This window comes from Rhinatrema bivittatum, chromosome 2 (genome assembly GCF_901001135.1).
Source record: "Rhinatrema bivittatum chromosome 2, aRhiBiv1.1, whole genome shotgun sequence".
NCBI lineage: Eukaryota > Metazoa > Chordata > Amphibia > Gymnophiona > Rhinatrematidae > Rhinatrema > Rhinatrema bivittatum.
The window spans coordinates 84,544,678-84,559,154 of NC_042616.1; the positions used below are offsets into that span (position 1 = coordinate 84,544,678).

Genomic DNA, 14,477 nt, shown 5'->3' on the forward strand with positions numbered 1-14,477 from the left:
TTGGGGTTACATTAGCCACCCTCCAGTCTTCAGGTACAATGGATGATTTTAATGATAGGTTACAAGTTTTAACTAATAGATCCGAAATTTCATTTTTTTAGCTCCTTCAGAACCCTGGGGTGTATACCATCTGGTCCAGGTGATTTACTACTCTTCAGTTTATCAATCAGGCTTTCCACGTCTTCTAGGTTCACCGGGATTTGGTTTAGTTTATCTGAATCATTACCCATGGAAACCTCTGGAATGGATATCTCCCCAACATCCTCTTCAGTAAACATCGAAGCAAAGAAATTGTTTAATCTTTCTTCGATGGATTTATCTTCACTACGAGCCCTTTTATCTCCTCGATCATCTAACGGTCCAACTGACTCCCTCACAGGCTTTCTGCTTTGGATATATTTTAAAAGTTTTTACTGTCAGTTTTTGCATCTACAGCCAACTTCTTTTCAAATTCTCTTTTAGCCTGTCTTATCAATGTCTTACATTTAACTTGCCAGCACTTATGCTTTACCCTATTTTTTTCTGTTGGATCCTTCTTCCAATTTTTGAATGAAGATCTTTTGGCTAAAATAGCCTCTTTCACCTCACCTTTTAGCCATGCTGGTAATCGTTTTGCCTTCCTTCCACCTTTCTTAATGTGTGGAATACATCTGGACTATGCTTCTAGGATGGCTTTGTTTTTTTTAAAAACACATTCCATGCCTGTTGTACACTCATAACATTTGTAGCTGCATCTTTCAAGTTTTGTAAAAATTGTATTTAACTATTTTTCTCATTTTATCAAACGTTCCCTTTTGAAAGTTTAGTGCTAGAGCTCTGGATTTACTTACCACCCTCCAGTCATTAATGCAAACTTGATCATATTATGATCACTATTGCTAAGCTGTCTCACCACCGTTATCTCTCTCACCAAATCCTGCGCTCTACTGAGAATTAGGTCTAAAATTGCTCCCTCTCGGCGGTTCCTGAACCAATTGTTCCAAAAAACTGTCATTTATTCCATCCAGGAACTTTCTCTCTCTAGCATTTCCTGATGTTACATTTACCCAGTCAATATTGGGGTAATTGAAATCTTCCATTATTACTGCACTACCAATCTTATTAGTTTCCCTAATTTCTCTTACCATTTCACTGTCCATCTCATTTTGGCCAGGTGGATGATAGTATACACCTATCGCTATACTCTTCCTCAATTCTTTCGGCTGGAATTGAAGTAAGAAACGACAATCTGAAGCAGCAGCCTATGCTGCGAAACATGGCCATCTCGGCATGATAATTTTGTTTCCAGAAGATAATATAGATTTGTTTCTAAAGATAAGTATTCAATTTTATAACCTTGGATTCATTGATAGAAAATAAATACCAGGTTTTCCCCCCTTATTTTATTAGCTTGTATATTTTTTTATTTCAAAATAGAGTATTGGGCTTCTGGTTTTGTGTATTAATGGTAGATGCAATATTTTTGATATATATAATAAAAATAATAAAATAAAAAACAAAACAAAAAATACAAATATAAATAAAGTATATTGATTTTAAAGTTTATTCTGCAGAGACAAGAAAGGGTTGTATTTTTTGTGGAGAGTTCTGAAGTTATGCATCAACCTTTTCCCTCACCGAGACATCTGGAGGGGGCTACCTTTATCTCTAGTGTCATCTTCACAATCTTGGCCTAGTATACCATCCCCAATGGATTCACAGGAGGGTTTGACTGGAATTCCTGCTGATTGGCTTATGGATCTCCTGGATCACACTTCTTCTCCAGAAGATATTTTCTACTCTAAGTTTATGTAAATATTGGGCAAAATGCTCAATATTAATGTACACAAGGACAAAGATCCTCACTCAGATCATAGGGCTACTGAAAATTTTGGCTTCCCATCAGAGCCAGAAGCTCTGGAGACATATGCCCTCTTGGATACTCTATTTTTTATTTATTTATTGGTTTTTATATACCGCCGCTCATCAAAGATATCACGTCGGTGTACATAGAACAAGGAAATACGCCTGGGCATTTGACAATAAACGAGTTAGAACATAGGGAAGTTAAAATATGATATGAGGATATATTATAACGAACATTGGTGAGTAGTCATTTACAGAGTTAAATGATAATTATAGGGAATAACTAAAGAACATGGTAACATAATAGGATATATACATATTGCTAACAGACAACAAAGTCACCATATTTTACATAAACAATTAGGGCAGAATGGGGTCCTGGCTGCTATGTTAAGAAACACTGGAAATCTGGCAGTGGGCGATTGATCATTAAGCAACACTTCAAGCCACATACTTCCCTGGGATATCCAATATGCTGGCAGACCAGCTTAGCAGGGTGTTTCATCCTCATGAATGGTCTCTCAGACAATCCACAGCCAACGAACTATTTGAGATGTGGGATCATTCATCAATCGACCTATTTGTAAAGGGACAAAACCAGAAGCTCAACCAATTTCGCTTCATTCTTTCCAGTGATCTTAGGCTGGCTCAAGACACTTTTCCACCTCTACCTGTTATTGCGAGGACACTGCAGAAATTTCTTTGGAACTACAACTGCATGATTCTCATACCTCCAGCATGGCCCAAACAAGTCTGGTATGTGTATTTCATATGACTTTCAGAACATCCTCCAATCCACTTTTGTTCTAGCTTTCTTCTGCTGACTCAGGAGAATAGCAGCTTGGTTCATCTGAATCTTCCATCTTTCAACCTCACAATTTATATGTTGAGTGCTCGATAACCGCTGACCTGTCACTACCCAAATCTATTGAAGATATTGTACTTTGATCCTGCAGATCTTTCACCAGGCACAGCTAATGTTATGCACTCCCTTAATTTGCTCCATAAGACGCACAGATGCCCAGGAACAGTGCCGGTTTAGCACACCATTATTTATTTATGTTTTTAATTTTCCTGCTCTGAATACTAGGTGCGTCTTACGGTCAGGTGCATCTTATGGAGTGAAAAATACGGTACTTGCAACCTGGATTGGCCACTGTTGGAAGCAGATGGTGGGCTTGATTTAACTTTGGTCTAACCCAGCAAAGCAACTCCTTATGTTCTTAGTTTAGCTCAGAGGAGGAAACAGATTGAGAAGACTCTCTAGAAAATACTCACGTGGGAACTCCCACATATGCTCAGTGGAGTTCAAAGCTCTATTAGCTTGGAGAGACTAGTCATCATCATCTAGAGATTAAGGATTTCATTCAAGGGGCTATCCTCAAACAAATGATGATGGAACCCTCCTGAAAAGGGGCAATACTGGGCCTGGCATGTATACAAAATGGAGACAGAGTCTCTAATGTTTGGTTAGGTGCCTATCTTAGCACCGTTGACCATCAGAATACAGCTTGATATAACCACTAAGATAGAGAGGAATCATTAAACTTAAAAAGTTTTCTATTTCAAAAATATGGACTTTGGTATAATGGAAAAGTACAGGAGATTTTAGGGTTAATTATTAACATTGTTTGTGTATAATCATATTTTATGTATCACATCCAAGCAGTTGAAGCTAGATATAACAGGTGGTTTCCTAATAACAGATGTCTTAATATATTTGTGTTCATTGTGAAAGAATCAGGACTAACACTGATGCACATATTCAACATTGCTGAATTATTTAAAATGTTTTTACCTTTATTCAATTCCTTTAAGGTATTTAAATGCATCAATGTTCTCCTTAACTTCTGGAAAATGATTAGTGAACTAGATCAATATTCAGAGGCATTTAGCTGGATATCTCACAAATTATCCAACTAAATTCTGACTTTTGAATATTTTGAGCATTTATCTGGCTAAATTAGAAATACAGAAACATGACAGCAGAAAAAGACCACATCCATTCAATTAATTTTGCATTATAATTCTCATCAGTTCCATAGAAATCCCCTATATTTATCCCATGCTTTCTTGAATTCAGATAGGGGCAGATTTTCAAAAGGCCCGGCGGCGTGCATAAAGCCCCCGGGACGCGCATATGTCCCTGGGCTTTTCTGAATGGGCAGGCAGGGGGCGTGGCACAGGACTCCGGCACTTTTGAGATAAAGGTACAGGGTCTTTTCTTTTCGGGCTGGGGCGGAACAGGTAGGGGAAGGTGGGGGGGGGGGGGAGAATGGGGAAAGCCAGCTGGTCTTCCCGAGGGCTCGGCGCGCGCAAGGTGCACTAGTGTGAACCCCCTTGCGCACGCCAACCCCTGATTTTATAACATGCGTGCGGCTGCGCACGCATGTTATAAAATCGGGTATACATTTGTGCGTGCCACGGTCGTACCTTTTAAAATCTGTCCCATACTGTTTTTGTCTCCACCACTTCCGCTGGGAGGCTGTTTCACACATCCAGCAGCCTTTCTGTAAAAAAAACCCATTTCCTAAGATTACTGAGTCTACCCCCTTTCAACTTCATCTCATGATTCTTGTTCTAGAGTCTCCTTTCCATTGAAAAAGGCTCACCTCCTGTGCATGTAAACTTTTGAGACATTTGAATGTTTCTATCACATTTCTCCTTTCTCGCCTTTCCCCTAAGCTACCCCATACGCTTTAGAACGAAGATCACTGATCATTTTAGTAGCCACTTTCTGGACAGACTTCATCCGGTTTATATCGTTTTGAAGGTGCGATCGCCAGGACTGTACACAGTATTCCAAGTGAGGTCTCACAGGGACCCATAGAGGGGCAACATCACCTCCCTTTTTCTGCTAACTATTCTTCTCCCTATGCAACCAAGCATCTTCCTGGCTTTTACCATCATTTTATCCAACTGTTTGGCCACCTTAAGATTATCAGATACAATTACCACTTCTGGCAGCTAAGATTTAATGCTAAAGAATGCAGAGTAATGCATTTAAGTTGCAAAAACCCAAGGAAAAGAAACAGTATTGGAGGTGAAATTCTCAGCTCAAAGGAAGAGCGGGACCTGGCAGTAATTTGAGTAAAAAGAAAATATTAACGTAAAAGGATTTCCAATATTAAAATGGAAATACACAAGCAAATTTTATTGCAGTTTTTGCATTCAGTAAATTAATCTAAAGATCTTGATATCAATTCATCTTTTCTCTCCAAAAATCTGTACAACTTAGCTTGGAAGTTATTTAGTGCTTTCTGGCTAGGAAAATGTTCTGTAAATTTCACAAACTTTGAAAAATTCCTTCTGCTGAAGGTAATGAAATATTCCTTCACAGAATGAGAGGATACTCCTTTGTCTTTTGTTGTTCTCTTACAAGATCCTTGTAGAGTCCACTGTTATGTTGATAAAACATGTCTGGCTGTTATCTATTTTCTTTGGAAAATAGACCCAAATTTAGATAATCCTCCAAGCCCTTTAACTTTATGGCTCTGATTTACCTCAACTATATATGCTTTTTGAAAACTATTTCCCAAAAATGAACCCTGTACTCCAAATGTAGTTTGACTAGGATCTTACACAGGAGGATCCTCTACTTCCAAAGTTATACTACCCCCAATTCCAGGGGTTGGATGCTGCTAACTCAAGGCTTAACATATTCATCTTCAGCTTACTACCACTTATTTTATTCGGGCCATTTTCCTGTTTAGTGTCAGAAATACTGCACTATCCAAAGTATTGTATACTGGAAAACGCTATTCATGAGGTCAACGTGCATAACAGTATATAAGCAATCTGGCATGAGAGAAGAGTTGAGGACAACTAGTACATTCAAACTAGCATGCTGTGTATTTTCTTACTTTGGTATCAGTTTCTGAAGTTGCTGGTTGTTTATTAGTCCTTTTCAATACCTGAATATTGAATCCCTTGGAATGTAACATGAAATCAAATGTACATCTTGCGCACACAGAAAAATCAACCAAGTACTATGAACGGCATCTATGAGTGAGACTATAAATTGCTAAGCAGGGAAGTACTGCTCTAAATTTGACTTCCAGTGTTTTAACATGTGTCCTAGCAATGTTTCTTCAGATTTCAGCATCTTGGGGTGCAGAATTTGTACCTGTGTGAACTAATCTCATACAGGCGCTATCTAAACATTTACCAAAGGGCTACATGACAATTAGCAAAGGTTAGAGTAAGGTAGAAACAAACAGAAAATGGAACTAGAAGGGAAAATAAGAATAAGAGCCACGGTACTAGTTTTGAAAAGAAAGGAGGGGGGGGGGGGGGGGAGGATGACAATTAAAAGCCAGGGAAAGGCGTCATTAGAACCTTTCTACAGATAGCAAACAAGCCCAAAAAGAAAAAATGTCAGCATTACTGTACAAATGAATAACTAGAACAACTTTGCATATTTTAACCAAAGCCTGTTTATTTTATATAGCCATTAAGTACAGATCATATACCCTTTTGGCATTGCAGACTCATCACAACTTTTCTGGAACTGTATTACTGGGACGGTTGGAAGGACAAAATGCAACCTTGGCTGGCTTCACAACAAAACTAAATCAAGAGTAGTTACAAGCTTAGTAAGGGATAGTAAAATGAACTGATTCCCATTCGATAGTTAAATTACAGATTCTTCCTTTTCATGCCTCTCCCCAATTACAAATAAATGCAATTTAGGACAATATGTCAGTAAAAATTTGTTCATTTTTAACCATTTAATTCAGAAATATAAGCAAAAACAGCATGAGATGTTGATGAACTGAATCCACACAAAAACTTCAGTTTGCTTCTTACCTTGACAGTACTGTGCTTTTATCATGACGAAATGCATGATATCAGTCAAAACTTTTCCACCCTTTAGCACAGACTTGTGATCATTTATTTAAAATATCTGAGCAACAATGCTTTGAGTGCTTTCCAAATAAGCAAAAAAAAAAAAAGAGAGAATATTTACAATTACCACTTTCCTAGCATGGCTGCAGATGGATAAAAAGAGAGCTGCCAATATTTGCACCATTTGAGAATTTTTTAAAATATGGATGGAAAAACATAGGAAGGATAAGAGGACGTCTCCTAAAGAAATTCACGTAACAGACTGCCCTCGCAAGGCACTTGTGCTTCTGTTTCTTATAAGACAGTTTAAAATAATTTGAGGATTTTTGTTCCTTTGTACGAATGGTCCTTTAGAAGAATGCAATATGTTGTTGTCATTGCAAATACTGCAGCACTGGAAGCTCAAGGACAGAATCTGGGCTTAGCTCCATGACCAGAAGCATCCCCCATTCACATAACACTGAAGTGTGAGGAGAGGCATGACAATGGTGAGATATAAAGAGTGGGTGGCTTGAGGGGAATGTATTCACAGCTTTGATGGTACCATAGCATTCACTACATCAGCCAGTCCAGATGTACTGCATTAAAAAAAAAAAAAAGACAATGGATTCCACTTGGAGCTACTTTGTTGTCTTTTCTTAAAAATGTAATGAGTTTATTTCACTGAAGTAGGATTACCATGGAAATAGTACAGCCCTAAGTACTTGAATGCCCTTGTTTCTAAAAATTCTGTTTCTTTTGAACCTGGACGTAGTAAAGATCAAGCAGCCAGATCTTTCTGACCATCATTTCTATATCCTTTGGGATGACTTAAAATCTTAAAAACGATTTGCCAAAAATTAAAATGTGTTCTCACCAGTTGGTTACCATCTATACAAGACCCAAACAAATCTATGGAAAACAAAAGATAAAACAAAGATCTGTACACACTTATTACAGCAACCAACTCACATATACAATTTTGAAAACAAAACAAATGTGTATACCAGTATGCTATGAATATGAAATGTATTTGCTGTGATAAATTCATAGTTTGAAATATTAGATTGCAGGTAACATTTAAATGAAGGGAAAATGTCAACGTGACCTTCATCTTACATGAAAAAACTATGCACCATAAAGAACAGATCCCGGTATTTTCAGCTGGAGACTCATTACATAAAAAACGAACACAGTGTAGGAACAAATTGGATTTTCAAATCCTTGAAAATGTTGCAAAGGTAGTTTATCCCGAGGTGATGCACAGCATCATGCTACTTACTCTGCCATCTAACGTTTCTTCTATGTTCATAGTCAGAGTCTTTATTTGGAACTCAGTTATATCTGCAAAAACAAACTGGAATTGCAGCATTACAATATAAATTCAGGAAGGCTTCCCTCTCACGTGTGTTTCCAAATTGTGCAAACTATCTTTTTTTTTTATATATATATATATATAAATCACCTGCAAGAAATAATGAAAAAGTACTGGAAAAATGGAATGTACTGGTGCAGGTTTGAGAAGTATAGCATGAACACAAGCAACTACTATGACCAAAATGATATTTCAGGCAAATGACATCAATGTTTCAGAAAAAACAAAAGGAGGAAGCATAAGTCTGCGCTGGATTATCACTGGCTCTCTGTACATATGACAAAACACAAACCACTCAAGGAATTCTCATCTTTCTCTGCCCCCTCGTCAGGACAGACTGAAGTTGGATTTTCTTAACTCATGTAGACGTTTTCTATGTTATAGATCTATAGTCACTTCAGTTATATGTATAATCTCTGTTCAAACTGATTCAATCATTAGCAGTCTTGTCTACCTTATGAGTTCAGTGGGCTTCTACAGTGCTACTCTTGGAACCAGTACAGTATGATCAAGTAAATGAATAATCATTTGAGTCCATCTTTCCTTTCACGTTGACTTCTGGCGGTAATGAAGGGTCAGATCACCACCACTCTTCCAGATGAAGTGCTTAACAGTTCGAAGGTCCATATTTGGATCCAAAACCTTCAGAACACAGAAACAAGAAATGAAATGATTTAAGTTTGTATTTCTGTTGCACACTGGAAGTTGTGAATTTCCCAGTACACTGATGACCAGAATAGGAAAATTGGTTCTTACTTGCTAATTTTCATTCCTATAGTATCACAGATCAGTCCAGACTCCTGGGTTTTGCCTCCCTTCCAGCAGATGGAAACAGAGAAAGTTTCACACGCACTGTCTCATAACCCGGTGTGCCACCTGCAACTCCTCAGTATTTCACAGAACCCGAGCAGAAAATCTGTGATCAATATATATATTTTTTAAATCTAACTATATCCCCCAGAACGAGCAGAGGATTGGGAGAAAAAAAAATGTAGTAAGCACTACTAAAAAAGGATTATTGAGAACCTAAGTCATTTTTCAGTAAGAACCAGAATTAAGACAGATCGAGCAGTCTCGCCAAGAAAAATCCCATCCTTCCTAGTGGGTGGGCAACTGGACTGATCTGTGGTATTACAGGAATGAAAATTAGCAGGTAAGAACCAATTTTCCTATCCCTGTACGTACCCAGATCAGTCCGACTCCTGGGATGTACCAAAAGCTTCCCTAACCTGGGTGGGACTGCGAGAATCCCACTTGAAGAACACTTCTGCCAATATCGTCAACGTCCAGAGCCTGGATGTCCAAGCAGTAGTGTCTGGCAAAGGTATGTAAAGACTTCCAAGTAGCCGTTCTGCAAATCTCTTGCAGCGCAACCAGTTGGCAGTCTAGCCACGAAGCCGCTTGTGAACGAGTAGAATGAGCCCTTAACCCCTCCGGGACTGGGCTACTGAGTCAGATGTATACAGAACCAATGGCTTCTTTTAACCAACACACTATATTGGCTTTTGAAGCCTTTTGCCCTTTCTTTGCACCGCTTCATAATTCAAAGAGGTGATCCGACAATCTGAAACTATTCGTGACCTCCAGATATCGCAACAAGGCTCTTCTGACATCCAGGCGCCTCAGTTTTCGCATGAGGATCATCCTTCTCTAAATCTGTAAAGGCCGGAAGCTCTACCGACTGACTCAAACAAAAGGCTGAGACTACCTTCGGCAGAAAAGATGGAACCGTGTGCAGGGGACTCCAAAAATTTGCAAGGAGGGTTCTCTGCATGACAATGCTTGAAGTCCAGAAACTCGCCTGGCTGAACAAATCGACACTAGAAAAAAAAAACCAAAACACCTTAAAAGTCAGATCCTTCATGATGGCCTTCTTAAGCAGCTCAAATGGTGCTTTGCACAAGCCCTTGAGAACCAAATTTAGGCTCCAGGAAGGGCACACCTGACGCACTGGGGGGGGGCGCAAATACTTAGCTCCTCAGAGAAAACAAATCACATCAGGATGAGCAGCCAGAGTGGAGCCATGAATCTTGCCCCACAAACATCCTAGGGCCGAGACCTGGACTCTTAGGGAATTACAGGATAAACTTGTCTTGAGGCTGTTTTGCAAAAAAGACAGAATCAAGGCAACTGAAGTTGAGTATCAGACTCCTGTGCCTTACACCAAGACTCGAAGACCCTCCAAACCCTCACATATGCCAAGGAAGTAGGGCCTTATGAGCTTGCAGCAGAGTAGAAATAACATCCTCCAGATAGCCTTTCTTCCTCAACTGCCTCCTTTCAAAAGCCAAGCCGCTAGACAAAAGCGATCTGCTTAATCAAAAAAATATAGGGCCCTGCCACAGAAGATTTGGCAGATAACCCAATCTCAGGGGCCCGTCCCTTGCTAGATTGACTAGATCCACAAACCAAGGCCCCGTGGCCACTCCAGCACCATGAGAATCACTCGACCCAGGTGAACCTCTATCCCCCTTACAACCTTGCCCACCAGAGGCCATGGAGGAAAAACGTACAGTAGAAAGTCGTGCAGCCAGGGGACCACCAGAGCATTGACCCCCTTCTGCTCAGTGTTCCATTCTGCAATTGAAGAAATGGGGCGCCTTGGCATTCATTCGAGTTGTCATCAGATCAACATGAGGCTTGCCCCACCTGCAGGAGAGATCAGGCCCATGGCACTCTCTGACAGTTGCCACTCCCCAGGGTCTAATTACTGTCGGCTGAGAAAATCCGCTTGCACATTGATGGACCCCCGCTATGTGTGACACCACTAATAATGACAAATGCTTTCTACCCAGGACATTAGCATCTCCGCTTCCAAAGCTACAGGCCGACTCTTGGTTCCTCCCCGTCGGTTGATATAGGATACTGTCGTCGCATTGTCTGATAAGACTCTGACCGGCCAGTTGCGCAGGAGGCAAAGAAATTTCTCCAGAGCCAAGCGCACCTCTCTTGTCTCTAGGTAACTGATTGACCAAGTCACCTCCTCCGCTGACCATTGGCCTGCACCGACTAGAGTCTGACATTTGGCCTCCCAACCTGAGAGACTAGCATCTGTCGTCACCACCGTCCACTGAGGTACCTCAAGGTCCACACTGTGTTTGAGAAGGCCCAGGCCAAGCCACCACGACAGACTGGACCTGGCGACTTCTGTAAGCGGGAGATAAAATTGCTGCAACAGCGGGTTCCAGCGGGATAGCAGTGAACTCTGTAGAGGTCTCAAATGCCTACGGGACCAGATTTAAAGTTGATGCCATGGAAACAAGAACCTGCAAGTAATCCCAGACTCTGGGCACCAGGGTTTGTAACAAAGTTAGGACCTGTGCTCGCAACTTTAGAATCTGCACCTCCGAGAGGAAGACCTTGCCCACACGGGTATCGAAGCGGGTGCCCAAGAACTCCAGAAACGGAGAAGGAGAAAGATGGCTCTTGGCCAGGTTGATAACCCAGCCCAGGGATCTCAGGCGGTGTAAAACCATCACCACCATCTGCTTGCAAAGGTCCTCTGACTTTGCTCGGATGAGCCAGTTGTCCAGGTAGGGGTGAACTAGCACACCCTCCTTGTGGAGGGCCACCGCTACCACTACCATCACCTTTGTGAAAGTCTTTGGGGCAGTGGCAAGACCGAATGGGAGAGCACAAAACTGGAAGTGCTGCCCAAGAATCATAAACCAGAGGTATCTTGGAAGGTCCTGGCGGATCCCTATGTGGAGATACGCTTCTGTCAAATACAGCGACACCAGGAACTCTCCTCTTTGCACCAGCGCTATGACAGACCGAAGAGTTTCCATGCGAAAATGGGGCACCTTTAGAGCCCCGTTTACCTTCTGTAAGCCCAGGATCAGACAAAAAGTTCCTTCCTTCTTTGGAATGACAAAATAAATGGAATAACGTCCTATCCCTCGTTCTTCCTGGGGGACGGAACAATTGCCACCAGGCTCTTTAGCCTCTGGATGGTCTGCCGAATGATGAGCTTCTTCTCTGGGGAAACACAGGGAGATACCATGAACAGGTTTCTGAGTGGCCAAGTAAATTCTAATGCATAGCCTTGCTCTAAAACACTTAGAATCCACTGGTCCGATGTGATCTTGACCCACTCCTCGTAAAAATGAGTCAACTGACCCCCCGATGAGCGGGACCAAGGAGTGGATCAGCCACTTCTCATTGAGAGGATTTGCCTCCACTGGGTCCGGGGCCATCTCTGTTTGCTCTGTGCCCCCGAAAGGATTGGGACCAAGACTGCGACCTCCCAGAGGGCTGTCTATGGCCTGAGCCCGGAGCTTTGCTCTTATGGAAACATCTTTGGCCACAAAAACGAGAGCGAACAGCCGAAAATTCTTTTGGCTTGTCCTCTGGGAGCTTGTGCACCTAGTTATCTCCAAGTTGCTTTATCAGTTGTTCCAGGTCCTCCCCAAAGAGAAGTTTGTCTATAAAAAGGAGCACTCCAAGCTGAGCCTTTGATGAAATGTCCGTGCCCAATTGCACAGCCACAAGAGCCTTCTAGCCAAGATGCAGACACCATTGTCCTGGAAGAAGTGCGGATAAGATCGTACAAGGCGTCAGCACCATAAGCCACCACAAGCTTCTAAGCACTCTGTTTGCTTCACTTCTGGGGGCGAGAGATCCTGGGCATTCTAATTGTTGCACCCATCTAAGGCTTGCACGCAGAATATAACTGCTGCAAACCGCTGCTCGAATGCCCAGAGCAGAGACCTAAAAAATCTTCTTAAGTTGCACTTCAAGCTTTCCATCCCAAAGATCTTTCAGAGCCACTGCACCAGCCACAGGAATGGTGGTTCTCTTTGTGACAGCCGAGACAGATGCATCCACCTTAGAGACCTTCAGCAGCTCCAGAGTGGGTTCAGACAAAGGATATAGCTTGTCCATCGCCCTGATGACCTTGAGCCCCGTCTCCGGAGTATCCCACTCCCGGACCATCATCTGCTTCACCATCTCATTAAAGGGAAAAGTTTTGGCTGGACCCCATAAACCTGCCATGACTGAATCCACCGTATCCTGGCTCCGCTTGGCTAGCAGATCCGCAATTCCTAACTCTGCTAGGACATGCATGATCAAAGGTGCCAATTCCTCACGCTGGAATAATTGAACCACCTTGGGATCATCTCCTTCCACAGAAGGGTTAGCCAGGTTCATCCTCTTGATCCAGTCCATCTGAGGGAGGGGGAACCTCACGAGGACCATTCTCCATGGTCAGACTCCTCAGAGGTAACATCCTGCAAGACCCCCTGTACAGCAGGGGCTTGCACCCTACGATTCTTCATAGCTACTGGCGCATCCGCCCAACTGGGCGCTTTCTTAGGTGGTCCTCCAGACACTGTGCCTAGGAGCCCCCTTATTGGCCCTACTCGCCAAAAAAGTCTGGTGCATCAAGAGCATGAGGTTTGGGGAAAAACTGGAAGGACCTCCGAAATCCCTTTCTTGGGACTCAAAATCCTCTCCAGGCTGGTTTCCCAAGGCCACCTGGGCTGCATCAGGGCTTAAATCAGCAGGCGATAGTGCTGGCAGGAGATCTCTGTCCCCCATCTGCCCTGTTCTCTGCTACACGAAACATGCTCAAAATGGCCGCCATTCCCATGCTGAGAGGGAATGGGTCGGCTTGATGCTCTGCAGCAGCCAGCAACTGTCCAGGGACGCGCTGCCTCACTGCTGCCGTCACGGCATCCCCTGAAGATCCCTCCCCCCCGGGGAGGCAGCAGACACATCGGTCAGCCTGTGTGAGGCTCAAGGGGTGCTCGACACAACGAGCACGAGTCATGACATGGCAGACACGGGCCACGCGGCAGACCCCAGTAACCATGGGGAAGGAGGGAAGAGCACTGAGATGAAAGAGCAGGAAGAAATATTTAAGCACACAGCCTTCCACCAAAACCCTTGGCTGGGCAGGCAGCCTGCTAAGCAACCTCTCCTCTGCTTGCTCTGCCTGTTTTTTGTTTTTTTTTTAAACTTTATTAAAACAAAGGCCCAGAAAAATAAAGGATACTTTCCTGAAGAAATGACAGAGGCCGATCAAAACCCTTGCTGAAGGGGAGGGAGCTAGACCACCAGCTGTCACCCCTGGCGCCCCGAGGTGCAAATTTGGGATTCCAAACCACTGCTCGTCCTTTAACCTACAACTAGGGGGGATGGTCCCACCAGGACCTGCCAACCCCCTGGGAGGACAGAATCCACTGGAAAAATTTCCTTCTTTTACACTGGTTCAGAACCGCAGGTTTTGCACCACCTCCATCTGCTGGAGACAGAGAAATACTGGAGTTGCAGGTGGTACACCAGGTTATGAGGCAGAGCCTGTGAAACTTTCTCCTTCTCTATCTGCTGGAAGGGAGGTAAAACCCAGGAGTCTGGACAGATCTGGGAACATACAGGGAACAGACTTTTTCCATCAGACTGTTCAACATGAATAAAAGAAAAACCT

General features: G+C 42.6%; 2 protein-coding genes across 4 annotated transcripts in view; one reads left to right on the forward strand and one right to left on the reverse strand.

The window, feature by feature from the left end:
- GORASP1 (golgi reassembly stacking protein 1) overlaps positions 1-14,477 on the forward strand; it is a 163,355-nt gene that overhangs the window by 126,510 nt on the left and 22,368 nt on the right. The gene's annotated exons all lie outside the window — the stretch shown is intronic.
- The window catches only part of WDR48 (WD repeat domain 48), a 149,964-nt gene continuing 143,321 nt past the window's right edge, over positions 7,835-14,477 (reverse strand). For all 3 annotated transcript variants that reach the window (XM_029588391.1, XM_029588392.1, XM_029588393.1), the window contains exon 19: positions 7,835-8,689. In XM_029588391.1, the coding sequence (XP_029444251.1) occupies positions 8,594-8,689 (96 nt within the window). In that variant the 3' untranslated portion in view covers positions 7,835-8,593. The remainder of the gene's footprint in view (positions 8,690-14,477) is intronic.